A 14,509-nucleotide genomic window follows, 5' to 3' on the forward strand; every position below is an offset into this window, starting at 1 on the left:
CCGGCTCTCTCACGCCGAGAGGACGGTCACGTGCGCCTCGACGTCGACGCCCGCCTCCGCCAGCATCGCGCGCGCGGCGGTGTTGAACCCGCCCGGGCCCGACACGACCACGCGGCACGGCTGGGCCATCTGCGCCCACGCCTCCGCCACCAGCGGCGCGCTCAGCCGCGCGCGCACCACGCGCGCATTCGGGAGGCCCTGCAGCAAGCCCTCCGCCTCGGCGGCGTCCCCCGCAGGCGCGGTAGGGAAGGGCGCGGCCGCGGCGCCGCCGGCCGCCGCCGGCGTCAGCAGCAGCGTGCAGCTGCGGACGCCGCGGACGACGGCGTTGACGGCGACGCGCTCATTGCCCGCGCCGCCCTCCTCGCTCTCGCGGCACCAGCCGGCGAGCTGCGGCAGCAGGAGCGCGTCGTCCTCGCGGCACGAGAGGACCACGTCGACGGGCACGTGCAGCTGGTCGCGCCGTGGCGACGAGATCCCTAGAGATCGTCCGAGATCGTCCGAGATCGGCCGAGAGCCGTCTCGAGATGAGGGGAGATATGGGGCGTCTCTCTCCGCAACATCTAGGGGAGAGATGCCAAGCTGCGCCGTCGGAGCGCGGTGCGCGAGGATCTGCGGCAGCGCAACCGCGCCCGTGCCCGCGAGCAGCAGCAGCACGCTCGACGGCCGGAACGCGCGCCCCTCCGACACGAGCCCTGGGACTCGCAGCGTCCTCTCGGGCCGCGAGAGCCTAATCTCGCCAGACCTCGCGTGATCTCGGGCCGATCTCGGGGGTGCGGCGCGTCCTCTCAGGCCGCGAGAGCCAGACGCGCTGCGGCGACGCGGAGTGCAGCCACGAGGTGGCCGCCCCGTCCGCATAAACCTTGATGAGCATCTCGCAACGGCCCTGCTCCCACTCTTTCGCGCTGCTGACGGGCGTGTAGTCCCGCTCCACCCACGGCAGAGGCCCCTCCGCGTTCGGCCCAACCTCGGCGAGCAGCGTGGTGTGCCATGTGACCGGCTCGGCCATGCGTCCGCGGCCGCGCGGGTGGGGTGTGCCTCGCTTGAGGTCGGAGGAGGAGAAGGCGAAGAGCGCGGAGTGCCTCGTCACGGGCGTCACGCTCTCTAGCGACCATTGCGAGTAGTTTGCGATGGCCGACGGCATCGCCTGGCCCGCCCTGTCCGCACGCACGCCCTCCGGGAAGCCAGCCTTGCGGAGCAGCGTGGAGAGCTCAGAGCGGAGGGCCGGCTTGACAGCCGCCTGCTCCGCGAGGCCGTGGAGCGCAGTGTTCCACTTTGAGACCGAGATGGCGTGCTGCCTCGCCCGTGCCGCGCGCAGGCTCGCGAGCCGCTCCGAGGTGCCGGCGCCCTCGAGAGGAGGCCGCTTGCCGGTCGCTCGCTCGACGACCTTGGCGCTGGCGTCGAGGGTGCGAATGCGCGTGAAGACGTTGTTCGGGTCGAGGCGCCGCGCGCCGCGCTCCAGGATGATGGCGTTCGGCGCCTCGTTGCAATAGCCGAGGCATCCCGACTGCCGGACTTTGCAGCGTCCGCCGACCTCGCTGACAAGCTCCTCGATCTCTGCGAGCACCGCCTCGGCGCCGCGTGCCCGGCACGTACCAGCGTGGCACACGTGGATCTCCGCCATGGAAGGCGAGGGAGCAGCGACAGCGACCGAACGGCGACGAACTGCGTCTGAACTCGGCCGCCGACGTCCTGCCCAGCAAAAAGAATTCGCAACCGGGTCCGTCTCTACATACATACATACCACGACTGGCGCGCACTACTGGCACTAACACAGTACACCAAAAGAACTGCCCCGCTCCTCCGCGCGGCGCGATCAAACCTCACCAGAGACCGACTCGCGGCTTCGTGGCGTCGCCTTAAGTGGCAACGAGCGCATCCGCGTCGTCGCTAGACGGGGTAAGTCCGGCGGTGCCTGCCTTCTTCGTGTCCGATTCGACGGTCGCAGGGGCGTGTTCGTCGACCGTGCAGTCCTAGGGAACAACATGGGGTGTTGGAGGGGGAGGGGAGGGGCTGGAGGGGCAGGTATCCCCTCGCCTCTGCAGCCGCCTTCCTTTTCCGAAGCGTCTCGATCTCCTTGCGCAGCCCCTCGACGACGCTACGGGCCTCGGCGCTGATCTTCTCGTCGTCTCGAAGCAGCAGCTTCTCCTGCAGCTGTTGAATGCTGTTGTCTTCGGACCACAGCTTTCCACGCTCGTCGACGTAGCGAACGTCCGACGGGTTAAGGTCGCGGTCGCGGTCGCGGTCTTGGGGCGGCACACCGTCGGCTGCGTCGTCGAAGGTCTTGTACCGCGAACCGGGCTGGGCGAAAGTGCAGTCGAGTATCTCACGACAGATCCTTCCCAGCAGGACAGCCAACCAGGCGAGCCAGCTGCATGCGTCGCGGCTGGCGTTGGCAGCCGCTTTGAAGCTGCACAGCAGGAGAGCGCAGGCCTCCTTCAGCCGCTCGCGCAGCTCTGCCGGCGACAGGAGACGGAGCACTGTCGCCCCGCACACCGCTGGGAGACGGAGCAGGTTGAAGGGCGGCGGCGGCCACGCGTCGTCTTCAAAGAAGTAGCCCAGAGCAAGCTGCGCCTTGACAAAGCTGTTTTCGTTCTCGGCGTCGTCCCACACGACGTCGAATGTCTTGGCCATGATTGCGATGAGCATGTTGAGCAGCAGCACCACCGACAGCACCACGTAGACGCTCATGATGAAGGGCGCGGCGACGCGGAAGTCGTACACCGTGCCAGCCTCGAGCGTCTCGGCGACCGCGCCCGCACACTCGATGCTTGAGCCCGGGTCGAGCGAGATCAGCAGCAGTCGGTACAGCGCGACGGGCAGCGACTGCGATAGGTCCTCCAAGGGCCCGCACTCCTCGCCCCCGTCCAGCGCTGTGCTACGGAAGAGGGTGTACAGCGCAGCGGCAAAGGCGGCGGCGCACCCAGCCATAAGGACTAGAAACTGGAGCGTGTCCTTTATCATCTTCCGCAGCATCACGACCTGCGGCCCCATGCCCAAGACGCTAAAGACGCGCAGGAACCACGAGGTCCACATGAGGAGCAGCCCGAACGCAAGGGTCTGGTGGCCCCACGGGAGGGGGGGCATCAGCTTGGCGCTGATTGCAAGGCTGACCGAGACCAGCTCCACCTGCTTAATGAAGTCGCCGCTGGAGAAGAAGGCAGAGACCTCCTGCTCGAGCAGGTGTGCAAACAGCCAGCCGAGCAGCAACACCGAGGTCAGTCCTGACCACAAACCCTCCGTGACCTGCTCGAGGGCGGGCAGGACCCCCGACGCCCCCTGCGATACGAGAGTCGACACCCCTCCCCAGATGTCGTCGACGGCGATGGCGAGCGTCGGCGTCGGCACGAGGGTCATCCATAGCGCGAGCAGCGCCCAGCTGATTGACGACAGGACGAACCGGAAGACTGGAACATCCAGCAGGTAGAGCGAGTCGGTGTAGAGCTGCGCAGACGGGTTCCACTTGCGCTTGAAGTCCTCGCTGTGCGGCGTGCGGTGCGTGGATGCCAGTCTGAAACCGAGGTGAAGGCTCTGCAGCAGGACGGAGCGCAGGGGCGGCACGAGCGCCACGAATGGCAGCACCAGCAAGTTGAGCCCCACGGCCACAACAAGCAGCAGCGCGCGCGACAGCGGACGGCGAAGCTTTTGCTCGACGCCGTTGGGCGTGACGACGTAGCCAGAGACGACAGAGTGCGACAGCTCACCCATCCAGCGGCGCTCGATCGCGCTCTGCACAGTTGGGTCAGCCAGCAATGTCTTGCAAGGGACTCCGACGGCGCGGGCGAGGAAGTTTCGAGGCCGCCCCACCATCCCGGCCTGTCCACTCGTGCGCGGCACTGTCCTGGCGCGGCTTCCCTCGCTCTCGAGCAGGTGCATCTGCTGCAGGATCGACAGGCGGCTGAAAAGCAAGTTCCCATGGTTCTGTGCTCGCTCAGACGCCGCCGTGAGGTCGGCCGCCGCCGCAGGGCGAGTCCGTTTCTGCATCGCCGCCGCCGACGTCGCTCGGCTTGAAACCTCGGCGACATAGCAGAGCGCCTCGCCGGCCGACACGCGAAACAAGGCCGGCAGCAGCTCAATGGCTGAGTTGAGCTTCCCAAGCAGCTGCTCAGCCGAGAGCTCGTCGTCGCGGAGGGCGAGGTCGATGGCCGTCGCGCCGTTGGCGGTTTGGATTATCGGCGAGGCGCCCCGCCGGAGCAGCACGCGCACGACCTCACTGTGCCCATGCCTCGCCGCGACCTGCAGCGGCGTGAGCACGCTGCCGGGGGCAGGCACGTCCACCCGGTGCAGCATCGCCGGGGAGTCGCGGCCGCGGGGAGCGTCGCGGCCGCGGGGAGCGTCGCGGGGAGCGTCGTCGTGGCCGCGTGACGGCAGCCGGCGGGTGAGCTGGAACTCGACCAGCTCCTCGGGCAGCAGCCGCTCGTCGCGGATGAGCGAGTCGACGAGGGCAGCGTCTCCCATGGCGACGGCGTCGTGCAGCGCAAGCCAATTGCGATCGGCGGCATCTTGTGCCGCACAGCGCTGCCCGTCCACGCCCTTGCCGGTGTGGTCGGGCTTGCGTGCCACCTCGACAGGCGCCTCGACGCCGACGCCCCTCAGGTACGCCGTTTCTTTCTCATCGAGGACGGATGCGGCCTTGGCGAGGCGCATGGCCTCGTCGTCCGCCACCTTGAGGTAAAAGTAGACGGCCTCGCCCTGTCCGCTGGGCGAGGAGGAGTAAGCGAACGCGCCAAACTTGATTGGGTGCTCGCCGGCCTCCTCCCCCGGGTTGAGCCAGAGGAAGGACTTTGCGCCAACCCCGAGGAGGAAGGAGAGCGTGACGTCCCGCCATTGCTCCCGGTCCCGGTGGACCTCGCGAGCGGCCGTAATCATGCGGTACGGCCCCGTGAACTCGACCGTGTGATGGTTTGAGTAGAGGTCGTTCGTCGGAAGGCTGACGTAGGTCACGCGCAGCACCTCGGCCCGGCTGCCGTCACAGTCGGCGTACACAAAGCCGCCCGACACCAGTAGTCCCTCGAACGGATCGCACTCACGGTCGCGCTGTTCACCCACCGCCTCGAACTTGCTGGCGTCGAGGACGCCGTACACAAATGCCTGGTGCGTCGCATGCTGCGGGATGTTGAAGCGTGCGCGTAGCTCCCATCCGACCGTAATGGGCGCAAAGCGCGCGCATCGGCATCGCACCCACTGCTGGCTATTCCCACCGTTGGAGGATAACAGCGCGCGAACCCCGTCGCGCAGCTGGAGCGAGCTCAGCCGGAGGTCGATAGCGTAGACGCTGAAGATCTCGGCCTGCTAGAGGAACGGCGATAAGGAGAAAGTAGTGCGTTTCGCCGCTACTGCGCGTCCGTAGCTCCCTCTGGCTAGCCGTTGCTACGTCGTCGCCGCTACTATTCGCACCGTGTTGACGACGATGTTGCGGGACATCTCGCTCCCCGAGGACCTGCCAATGAGCCGCAGCGTCTCGGGGTCGCTCCCGAGCGCCGGCACGGGCCGAAAGACAAACTTCAAGGACAGGCCGCGCATCTGCCGCTCGATTTGTGGCACCTTGAGCATCTCGTCGGCGACGTGGTACACCCAGGCGCAGTGCGGCTGGTAGATTGGCACCTCAGGCGATATGTCCACCCACCTCACGCCCGGGCTTTGGATCTCGCCCTTCCCGAGGTCGTCCAGGTGGTAATGTCGCACAGCTGTCTCGATCCACGCGTCGTCGGTGTTGCGGGCGTCGTCGACGTAGCCACGAAAGACCGGCTTGCCGCCTTTGTCGAGATTGACGTTGTCGACGCCCTTCTCGTGAAGCCCACGCTCCATCGCGTCGATGTCGCGCTCCCAGCCTCCGCCCGGCAAACCCCTCAGCCTCGCGCCCGGGACGGCCCACTCCTTGCCGTCTTTATGCAGCACCGCGAGCAGCTGGAGCCTGCGCTTGTCCGACCCCGGCTGGAAGCGGGTGATGATGGGATCGACCGCGTAGTTCGCCCCTGCGACTGTGGACGCGTCCCAGCCACCCGTCAGCCCGGTGCGGCCTCCAGGATTGAGGCCTGCTGCGAGGACCTGCTCCTCTTTGAGGCCCTTTCCAGGATTGAGATTGAGGCCTGCGCGACGACCTGCTGCGAGCTCAAAGCCGGAGTTGGCTGGAGCATAGCCAGGAAAGGGCTGTGCCCATGGGACGTGCTCGTCGTCGACGTGCGACCGACTCACTGCCGCCAGTGGGAAACGCTCAGTCAAGTAATAGCGATCGCTCTCACGAGCCAGCCTGTGCGGTGCCGACGACTGCTGCTTCGGCAAGGGCTGAATGAAGCTGCTAGCGCGGTACATGCTGGCACGGCGAGTCCTGTCTGAGATCTCGTCGATCCCGTCGTCATCCTTGTCGGGCGTGGCTGTGCGTCTGGCCGTGATCCAGCTTCTCCTCGGCGGCGGAAACGCCGGCCTCATTTGTCAGAGCCGAGGTGCTTCGCAAAGAGTCAATCGTGAGCACAATCGAGTTGGGTCGGGCGCGGCTCACGATTGCGCTTGAGACGCGCCACAGGCCTTGGGTTTGATCCGCTCTCCTTTTCTTTTTATCGTATGCGTCCAGTAGTGTTCCCCGCCCTCGTTAGTGCCAGAGCGCGCCAATCCCGTGCTCTCCGCCAAGGTAGCGAGCGAGCGGCGACAGCGACCCGCCTGCGAGAGCGCGCACGCACACCGACGGCTCACCAAAGAGATTGGGAATCTGTCCTCCCTGCGCTAGCTTTTAGGGGACGCAGGACGGGTGTTTTGAAGAATTTCTTCTCGAGCGTGACTGCCTCATCCGAGCCGCGAGCAGGAGCCGCTGTTGAGCAGAGCCGCTGTTGAGCGCTGTTGAGCAGATCGCTGACGCCACCTCTGTGAAGGCCACCGACGCCCAAGGAGTAGTACGTGATGCCGAACAGCGCCGCTACCGCAACCTCCGCGGAGGAGTACCTGTCCTGCTGGCGCAGAACGCTCGAGCAACGCCTTCGCACGGCGGTCGGCAAGGCGCTGGCCGAGCAGCCAAAGGACCCGTGCGCTGCCGTCGCGCTCGAATTGTTGCGTGGGACCAGCCTCGAGGAGAGAGCGGCCGCTCTCTCCGCCGCGCAAGCAGAGCAGGAGGACGGTCCTCAGGACGACTTTGCAGGTTGTCCTTTCCGGCCCGCTGCCTCTGCCACCCGCCACCACCGCCTCTGGCACCGCTGCCGCCCCGCGCGCTCTGTCACCCACGCACCGCTCCCGCCTGCCTCAGCCGCACCTCCCATTCCACCACCATCCCTCGCGCGCGACCCGGCCACCGTTCGCATCCCGATGCCTACTCACAGTCGCACTCTCCCCGGCGGTGCAGGAGATGCTCAAGTGGGCTGCACCGCCTCCAAGAACAACGAGACGGAGCTGCGCAAGCTCAGGGACGAGAACAAGCTGCTCAAGGAGGAGATCCAGTCGCTCAATAACCAGTCGCTCAAGGAGAAAAACCAGTCGCTTAAGCAGGACGAGAAGCCGTCGCTCAAGGACCAGCTCAGCAACGTCAGCACGCCGAGTGCCACCACTTCGCGCGACGGCAAGGCCGACGCATTCCCCGCACCGCCGCCTTCGCGCCACCGCGCCACCGCCCCCACCCACACACCGCCGCCGCGTCCGCCGCCGCCTCCCTCTCCTCCGCCGCCGCCGCCCTATGCATATCCCTCTCTCCACCGCCGCCTCCCTCTCCTCCGCCGCCGTGTCTGCGTCTGCCTCCCTCTTTTCTTGCCGCCACGCCACCCTCTCCACCTCCGCCTTACCCCCTCCCTCTCTCCACTCCTCTCAGGTCGAGGCGGAGCACGCCGAGGAGTGGGGCGTCGCCGGCTGGGTGGACTCCCTCGCCCTCGCCAAGGTGGTGGCCGAGGCGCTAAAAGAGCCGCCCGGAACCACAGACCCGTTCAAGTACGTGCTCAGCCTCTCGCTCGCCGACCTCCAGGAGAAGCTCGAGGCGGTGAAGCTGAGTGAGGCGATCGCCGAGACCCTCTGGTCCGCCATTGAGAAGCTGCGCGACCAACGCGCAGCGACTGGGGCGGCGCTGAACGCCAAGTTCGCCGCGGAGGGCGACACGTTCGAGATGGGCTTCGGCGGCGTCGAGCAGTTCTACGGAGGCGTGCTGCACGCCAGTAGCTTGCCTATCCTACCCGCCCTCTCTCACCGGCCGCCCCCCGTCCCCTGACCGGTGAGCAGGCCTCGAGAAGATCATCGGGCCGCCGCTTATGGTGGAGGGCTCGCTCCTCAAGGCCATGGAGACGGAGCACTGCACACTGAAGGATGCGGACGAGCCGTTCGACACCTCAAACGGCATCGAGGGCGCGACCTCCAAGCTCGAGTGGGAGTTCGTCGTCGCGCCCGTGATCGAGGACCAGGACAGCCCCTACGCAGAGCGCGGCGGCGACTTCCGCACGGCTCACCGCGAGTGGTGCCGCAAGCCGGAGCCGCTCTTGGTCTACGAGAAGAAGATGGCGGACGAGATGAACCCGAGGCTCGTTGAGGCGGGGCAGGCGCCGCTCATCAAGGAGGAGCTCGTCGCCGGCCGGCTTTACACGGGGCCGATGTACGAGAAGTACAACGCCGTCCTTCGCTTCAACTCAGCGCGCGATCGCGACGGCGCTGTGCTGCTGGAGTACGCCTCGATGGAGGAGGTGCCCTTTCTGCAGAAGAAGTGCGGCTGGCTTCACCTCGGCGAGTGGGCTGCGACGGCGGCGGGCAAAGGCGAGCCGGCCGCGGTGCGCTGGACGTGGCACAACCAGTACTCGACCACCATCCACGCGATCAACTCAATCATCGTCAAGCTGTCGCCGCTGACCAGGATCACGCCGCTCTACCGCGGCTGGGCGGGCGCCACGCTCCCGGAAGCCTTCTTCAAGCCGGACGCGTTCGGCTTCCGCGGCGGCGTCGAGTACGGCTTCTCGTCGACCACCACCGACCGCGCGCAGGCGGTGCACTACGCGGAGGGCAAGGCGTCGACGGTGCTCGAGCTCGTGATGGGCATGATCGACCGCGGCGCCGACGTCTCGTGGCTCTCGCAGTACCCGCACGAGAAGGAGACGCTGCTGCCGCCGCTCATGGGCCTGCAGGTGCGCCAACCCTCCGACTCCCTCGCCCGCTCTTCTCCTCCATCGCCCCCCCCCCCCCCCGCTTCCTGACACCTGCAGGTGCGTTTGACGGGCGTGGAGGGCAGCACGCTCGTCGTCCAGTGCAGCTTCTCCATCAACATGGCCTCGCTCACGCTCGAGCAGGTGGCGGGCAAGCGTAAGAAGCTGCTCACCGACATGGGCGCGCAGATGGCGGCCGAGGTGCGCCGCGGGGTGGCGGGGGGGGCAGCAGAGGAGGCGGCGCAACTAGTGCGCGCCCACCTCGGCCTCGAGCGATGCGCGGACGCCGGAGGCGCGGCGGACAAGCGGCTCGAGGCGCCGCTCGGTGACGAGGCTGAGGCGTACAACTCTGACCCGCGCTTCCAAGCGGCGGTGGGCGACGCGCTCAAGGTGAAGCGCGCGGCGGTGCTCGCGGCGACGATGCAGCACGGCGGCGGCGGCGGGCTTGCCGCGGCGATGGATACGGTATTGCCGCTGCAGGCCAGCAGCGTCGATTTGACGGGGTTCCCCCTTGGAACCACCGGCTGGATCACGGCGAGCGAGGTTGAGGGCGAGTCCAAGGAGGTCGGGGCTAAGGTGGTCTACCAGGGGCGCGAGATGGTCGTGGGCGTGACCCGCGACTCCGAGGACGGGTGGGATTCCGAGGACGAGGAGGACGACGGCAACCTGAAGCTGGTCGATGACGAGATGGTGGGCACGGTGGTCGCGTGGATGAAGTCGGAGCCGTCGGCGCTGACGTCGCTGAAGCTTGACTGGGGCAAGGCGTGCGGCCGCGTGCGGGAGGCGGTGCTAGGCGTGGTGCGGACGACGCGCTCGCTCGTTGCGCTGAGCGTGGGCGAGGATGGGGCGATGCCGCTCAACCCGCTGCAGCTCAACGGGCGCGAGGCAGTGACGTCGCTCGACTTGTCGAGCAAGAAACTCGGACCCGGTTCGGCTGCCGTCGTTGCGGCGGGTCTCTCGGTCAATGGGGTTCTGACCAATTTGAACCTCTACGGGAACGAGATTGGCGACGAGGGCGCCACTGCGATCGCCGAGGCGCTGCGCGGCAATGAGGTGCTGACCACCCTTGTGCTATGCTATAACGACATCGGCCCCACCGGCGCCACCGCGATCGCCGAGGCTCTGCAGGGCAACGCGGTGATGACCAACCTTGTACTCATGGGCAACCACATCGGCGACGAGGGCGCCGCTGCGCTGGCCTCCGCTCTTCGTGTCAACGGGGTATTGACCTCCTTGGACGTGAGCTACAACTTCTTGACCCAGGAGGCGGCCCTCGGCATCGTGCGCGTCGAGCGGCAGCGCAACAAACTCACCTCGCTGGGCTTGAGTCGCTGCAGCATCGGCCTAACTGGCGCCGCAGAGATCGCCGAGTACGTGTCGGGCAGCGGGGTGCTGAAAAACATCGACCTCCGCTTAAACAGTTTGGGCGCCGAGGGGAAGGGAGTGATTCGAGATGCGGTGAGCGGGCGGGAAGGGTTCAGGCTCAAGATGGATTAGAGGTGCATGAAATCGGACAGTCTTGTACATTCTGGACACGTGTTTTCTTTTTTATTGAGAGAGGCTTGTATTTTAACAATTCTTTTTTTATTGTTTCAGCAGGGTACTCATGCCTCAGCAATCGCCGCTCAGCATCCTCCCCTTCGATTCTCGTTTTCTCACAAACAGCCTCAAGCTCAAACAAACGCATGTCAGAGAAGCCTGTGTATGCTGGTCCTCTTTGAACGATCCGCGCGTGAAGGTAGGAAGCATAGGACCTTGTTGGCAGCAGCCAGCTTGTTGCGCTGCTTCGTTGCGATGAGCTGATTGGGATCACAGAAGTGCATATCCATGCCAGAGCACCGCCACGATCTTGAAGCAGAACACATCGCAACCGCATCGTCCGCACTGCCATCAGCATGCCGCGCCCGCCGCTACGCCGCAGCCGCCTTACGGCACGCATAGCGGCAGCACATGGTACGGTGCGCGTACTTGAGCAGGAATTGCGCGCCGCAAGTAGCGCACTGGCCCTGGGAGAAGGCGATATGGCGTCGTGTGCGGCATACGTTGGTCGGGACGCGTCCAGGTATTTTTCGGGTAAACCTGGACTTTTGCAGGTATACCCGGGTTTTACCCGGAGTTGGCCTTATGTCGTCTAAGTTCATGGCCCCCGACCATACAGAGTAATGCCGGCATACAGGCAGCGTCTAAGTCTGAGCCCGGCTCCGTGCGGGGGCTAAGTTGAGCGCTCGCTCGCTGCAGAGGCTGAGTGTAGAGCAACCCTCTAGCCCTACTACCCAACCATTTCTGATCTCTGTCGGCGGTCAGTACGACCGATCAGGTCGGAGTTTTCTGATGGTTGGAGGGTCTATATCTGTGTGTACTCCTGTTCTCGATTCTCGCTCCTGTAACTATTGATATCGGAGCGACGTCCGATCCAGCAGTCGTCTGCGACATGGCAGTGGCCCCGGGTCATGTGCAGCTGGTCCCGAGCGGCTCAGGTCCCAGATCGAATCTCGGACCCACAGATTCTAGATTCCTTTAGATTCCCTGGATTCCCGCAACAGCGATCTCTTAGCGGCGGCAAACAGAGGCGCAACTCTGCCAGCAGCGAGGAGGCTCCTGCTGCTCAGCTACCGAGGCCTGGTGGCGTCGGCTGCTGCGTGGAGAAGACAGCAGCACTGTCCGACCTCAAAACATGCACAACAAGCGGGATTTGTGACTCTGTCTTCGATTCTTCAGTCGCTCTGCCGGACGCGCTCGCTTTGTCGCGAGGGTCACCGGTGCAAGCCGTGTGGACGCCCAGAATAGCCTCCCCAGGCTTAGCTAGAGTGAGAGATATTGTGCACATGATCAGCCTCTACAATATATACACTGACACTTTACCTCCCAGAGCTCGTCTCGGTCCGCCACGGCCATCCTCAGCCTCCGGAGGGCCCCCGGCCGCGGCGCGGTGCGGCGGCGTCACAAATCCGACGTCAGTTCACCGGGACGCGATCGGGCGATCTGAAGTCCAACTAGGCGCATGGATTGCCCGCCCAGGGCTATCACCTGGACCCCTCAATGGACGCCTGCGGTGCCGCCCCCACGAGGTGTTGTTCACACCTGTCCAACCACATTCGTCGTGCAGCAGGAACGCGCTGTGTGTGGCTGGCAGCAAACTCAAATGACGACGGGTTGCAGCCTCGTAGCTCAACGGCAACATTGTGCAAGAAGAAGGCTGATAGAAGTAGAACCAGCCACACAACCAACAGCTTCTGGAGAGTATGCGGAGCGCAAGCAGCCGGTGATCAAAGGCGTGTTGCTGTCGGTGGCAGAATGCCAGAGGGACGCCGGCGCTTCGGTGCGTGGCTTCGGGGTGGTCACAATTTTCCACCGCTCAACTTGGAGGCAGTGTGTCTAGTAGCGTGCTACAGCTATGACGGCGGACCTCACTGGGGCGCCGACGTGCGACGACCGTCTGGGATCGAAAGACGAAACCGCGTCCCAGGAGCTCGTGCAGAGCGCGCTCCGGAGCTCTGTGGCGGAAAATTTGAAGGGAATGTGGTGGCTTCCCATCGCCTCTGTATGTACCCAATAAAGTGCTAACACGGCCCTCGGGCAGCAGGGGGTATGTGGCGAGCGCACGGAGGCACATTTAGGCCGCCGTGATATCGCCCTTCCGGGCACCCCGTTTCGGTAGCCGTTTAGGGGTTATTGACAGCATCCCCTCTAACTATTGACAATATATTGACATATCGATCGCTGATTTTAACCTCCAAGCGCACCAAATGTCGACATTTGTCCCAAACATCGCCTAGATGTGGGCTGAAATCAAAAAAATCGCGAGTTCACAGCGATTTTAATGCGATTTAAGCGATTTTGAAGCGATTTGGGCCCGTTTTGAACGATTTATTAGAGCCATTTTTCAAGCCCGGGATGGACCGCCACCGCTGGATATATTGATATGTTGAGTGCAACCTGACGGTCCTGACCAGCCCAGGCCCAGCCTCTCCTCTAACTATTGCAATATATATTATATATTGATGTTGATCGCCTCTGTAACTATTGCAGCAATATATTCAATATTTATCGACTGCCTTAACTCCTGTCCTCGAGATCTCTCTAAATCTGCGCCCTCTGATCAACCGTGATCATTCGGGAAGTCGGTAGTATGAGCGAGTATGAGCGCCGCGGGGCCCCGTTTCCGCACTGCTGCGCGGCGCACGGTGCCTCCGGGGGCCCCCGCGCCCCCCCAGAGGCGCACACGGACACGCGAGTCGCTCGGGACCCGACCCGGGCCTGTGCGGCTCCGACGCGGTGTATACCTTAATAACCAACGAAAAAGTACTTAGAACGGGGGAGGGGGGGAAACACGCACACACGACTGCTGTCGGCGCACAACAGTGCGCTCCTCTACTCACATGCCGACGGAGGAACCCACGTACAAAGCATGCACATCAGCACACCGCGACGGACGATCAGAGAACGACACGGGACAAAACGGAATGCACGGAAGACACAGGACTGGTTGCGGTCACATAAATAGGTGATCCAGTGGACATGGGGCGCCGCCGGGGGGAGTAACCCCACGGCTAGCGCGACACAGGAGTCCCAGAAAGAGAGTTTGTGGTGAGCTGGTGGAGCGCAACACGGCATGGAGCCAGAGAGTCCGCGGGAGAGCGGCGATCGCGCGGCGGACGCGCGCGCACCCAAGCGGGGCGCGCGGCCGGCGAGCGCCCTCGGCGCAGCTCGAGTAGTCATCGCGCACATCACAAGATGGCAGCCGGCGGAAGGCGCGATGTCCCGCGGCGGCGACAGCGCCGGACCGACCCCCGGGCGCGAGAAGGGGGGAGCAAACACGAGGCGCGCGGGGGGGCGGCCGGCAGCTGGCCGCGCGCGGGGCTCGCAGCCTCAAGCGGAGGCCGGGAGGTACGGCAGTCCGACCACCTGCAGGAGGGGAGGGCGGGTTCGGGTACCATGGGGGCAGGGGAGGGTGGGTTCGGGTACCGTGGGGGTAGGGGAGGATGCGCGACCCCCTGCAAAGTCGAGTCCCCCACCGCCGACCAGTTCATGGTGTTTGCGGCGCGGAGCCCCGAGAGGGGCGAGTCGAAGCCGACGGGCCTGTGAGCAACCAGCCGCAGGGGCTCAGAAGACAGCCCGGCCGCCCTGGACACGGCTAGGCGGCAGGCGCAGGAAGGGAGGGAGGAAAGGAGGGGGGAGGGGGGGGGGGGGGGCGTCTCGGCTTCATCTCGGCTGCTCCTCCGCGATGGTGTATCTCGGCCATCCCTCGGCCGTATCTCGGCCGTATCTCGGCTACATCTCGCCCCGAGGACGATCCCGTCTCGAGCTCGCAGAAGGTGATGGTGCCGAAGCGCGAGAAGGCCGTCTGCAGGTCGGAGGGCGAGAAGTGCGGCGGGAGGTCCGAGACTAGCACCGCAGAGCCTGCTTCACACGCC

At 65.1% G+C, this 14,509-nt stretch overlaps 2 protein-coding genes across 2 annotated transcripts; one reads left to right on the plus strand and one right to left on the minus strand.

Moving 5' to 3' along the window:
* Nucleotides 1-9: 9 nt before the first annotated feature.
* Nucleotides 10-1,675, minus strand: EMIHUDRAFT_455992 (hypothetical protein; the record flags this gene model as incomplete). Its single annotated transcript, XM_005785087.1, has 3 exons — nt 834-1,675; nt 625-727; nt 10-198 (listed from the first exon to the last, which is right to left on the minus strand). The coding sequence occupies exons 1-3, from the start codon at nt 1,619-1,621 to the stop codon at nt 10-12; spliced, it is 1,080 nt and encodes a 359-aa protein (XP_005785144.1). The 5' UTR covers nt 1,622-1,675.
* Nucleotides 1,676-6,891: 5,216 nt separating this feature from the next.
* On the plus strand, nt 6,892-10,592 carry EMIHUDRAFT_230507 (hypothetical protein; the record flags this gene model as incomplete). The annotated part of the gene is made up of 5 exons (XM_005785088.1): nt 6,892-7,126; nt 7,328-7,506; nt 7,808-8,123; nt 8,188-9,077; nt 9,177-10,592. 5 exons carry the CDS (start codon nt 6,892-6,894, stop codon nt 10,590-10,592), a joined length of 3,036 nt encoding a protein of 1,011 aa, XP_005785145.1.
* Nucleotides 10,593-14,509: the final 3,917 nt, after the last annotated feature.

Source organism: Emiliania huxleyi (assembly GCF_000372725.1).
Source record: "Emiliania huxleyi CCMP1516 chromosome Unknown EMIHUscaffold_164, whole genome shotgun sequence".
In the NCBI taxonomy this organism is placed as follows: Eukaryota; Haptophyta; order Isochrysidales; family Noelaerhabdaceae; genus Emiliania; species Emiliania huxleyi.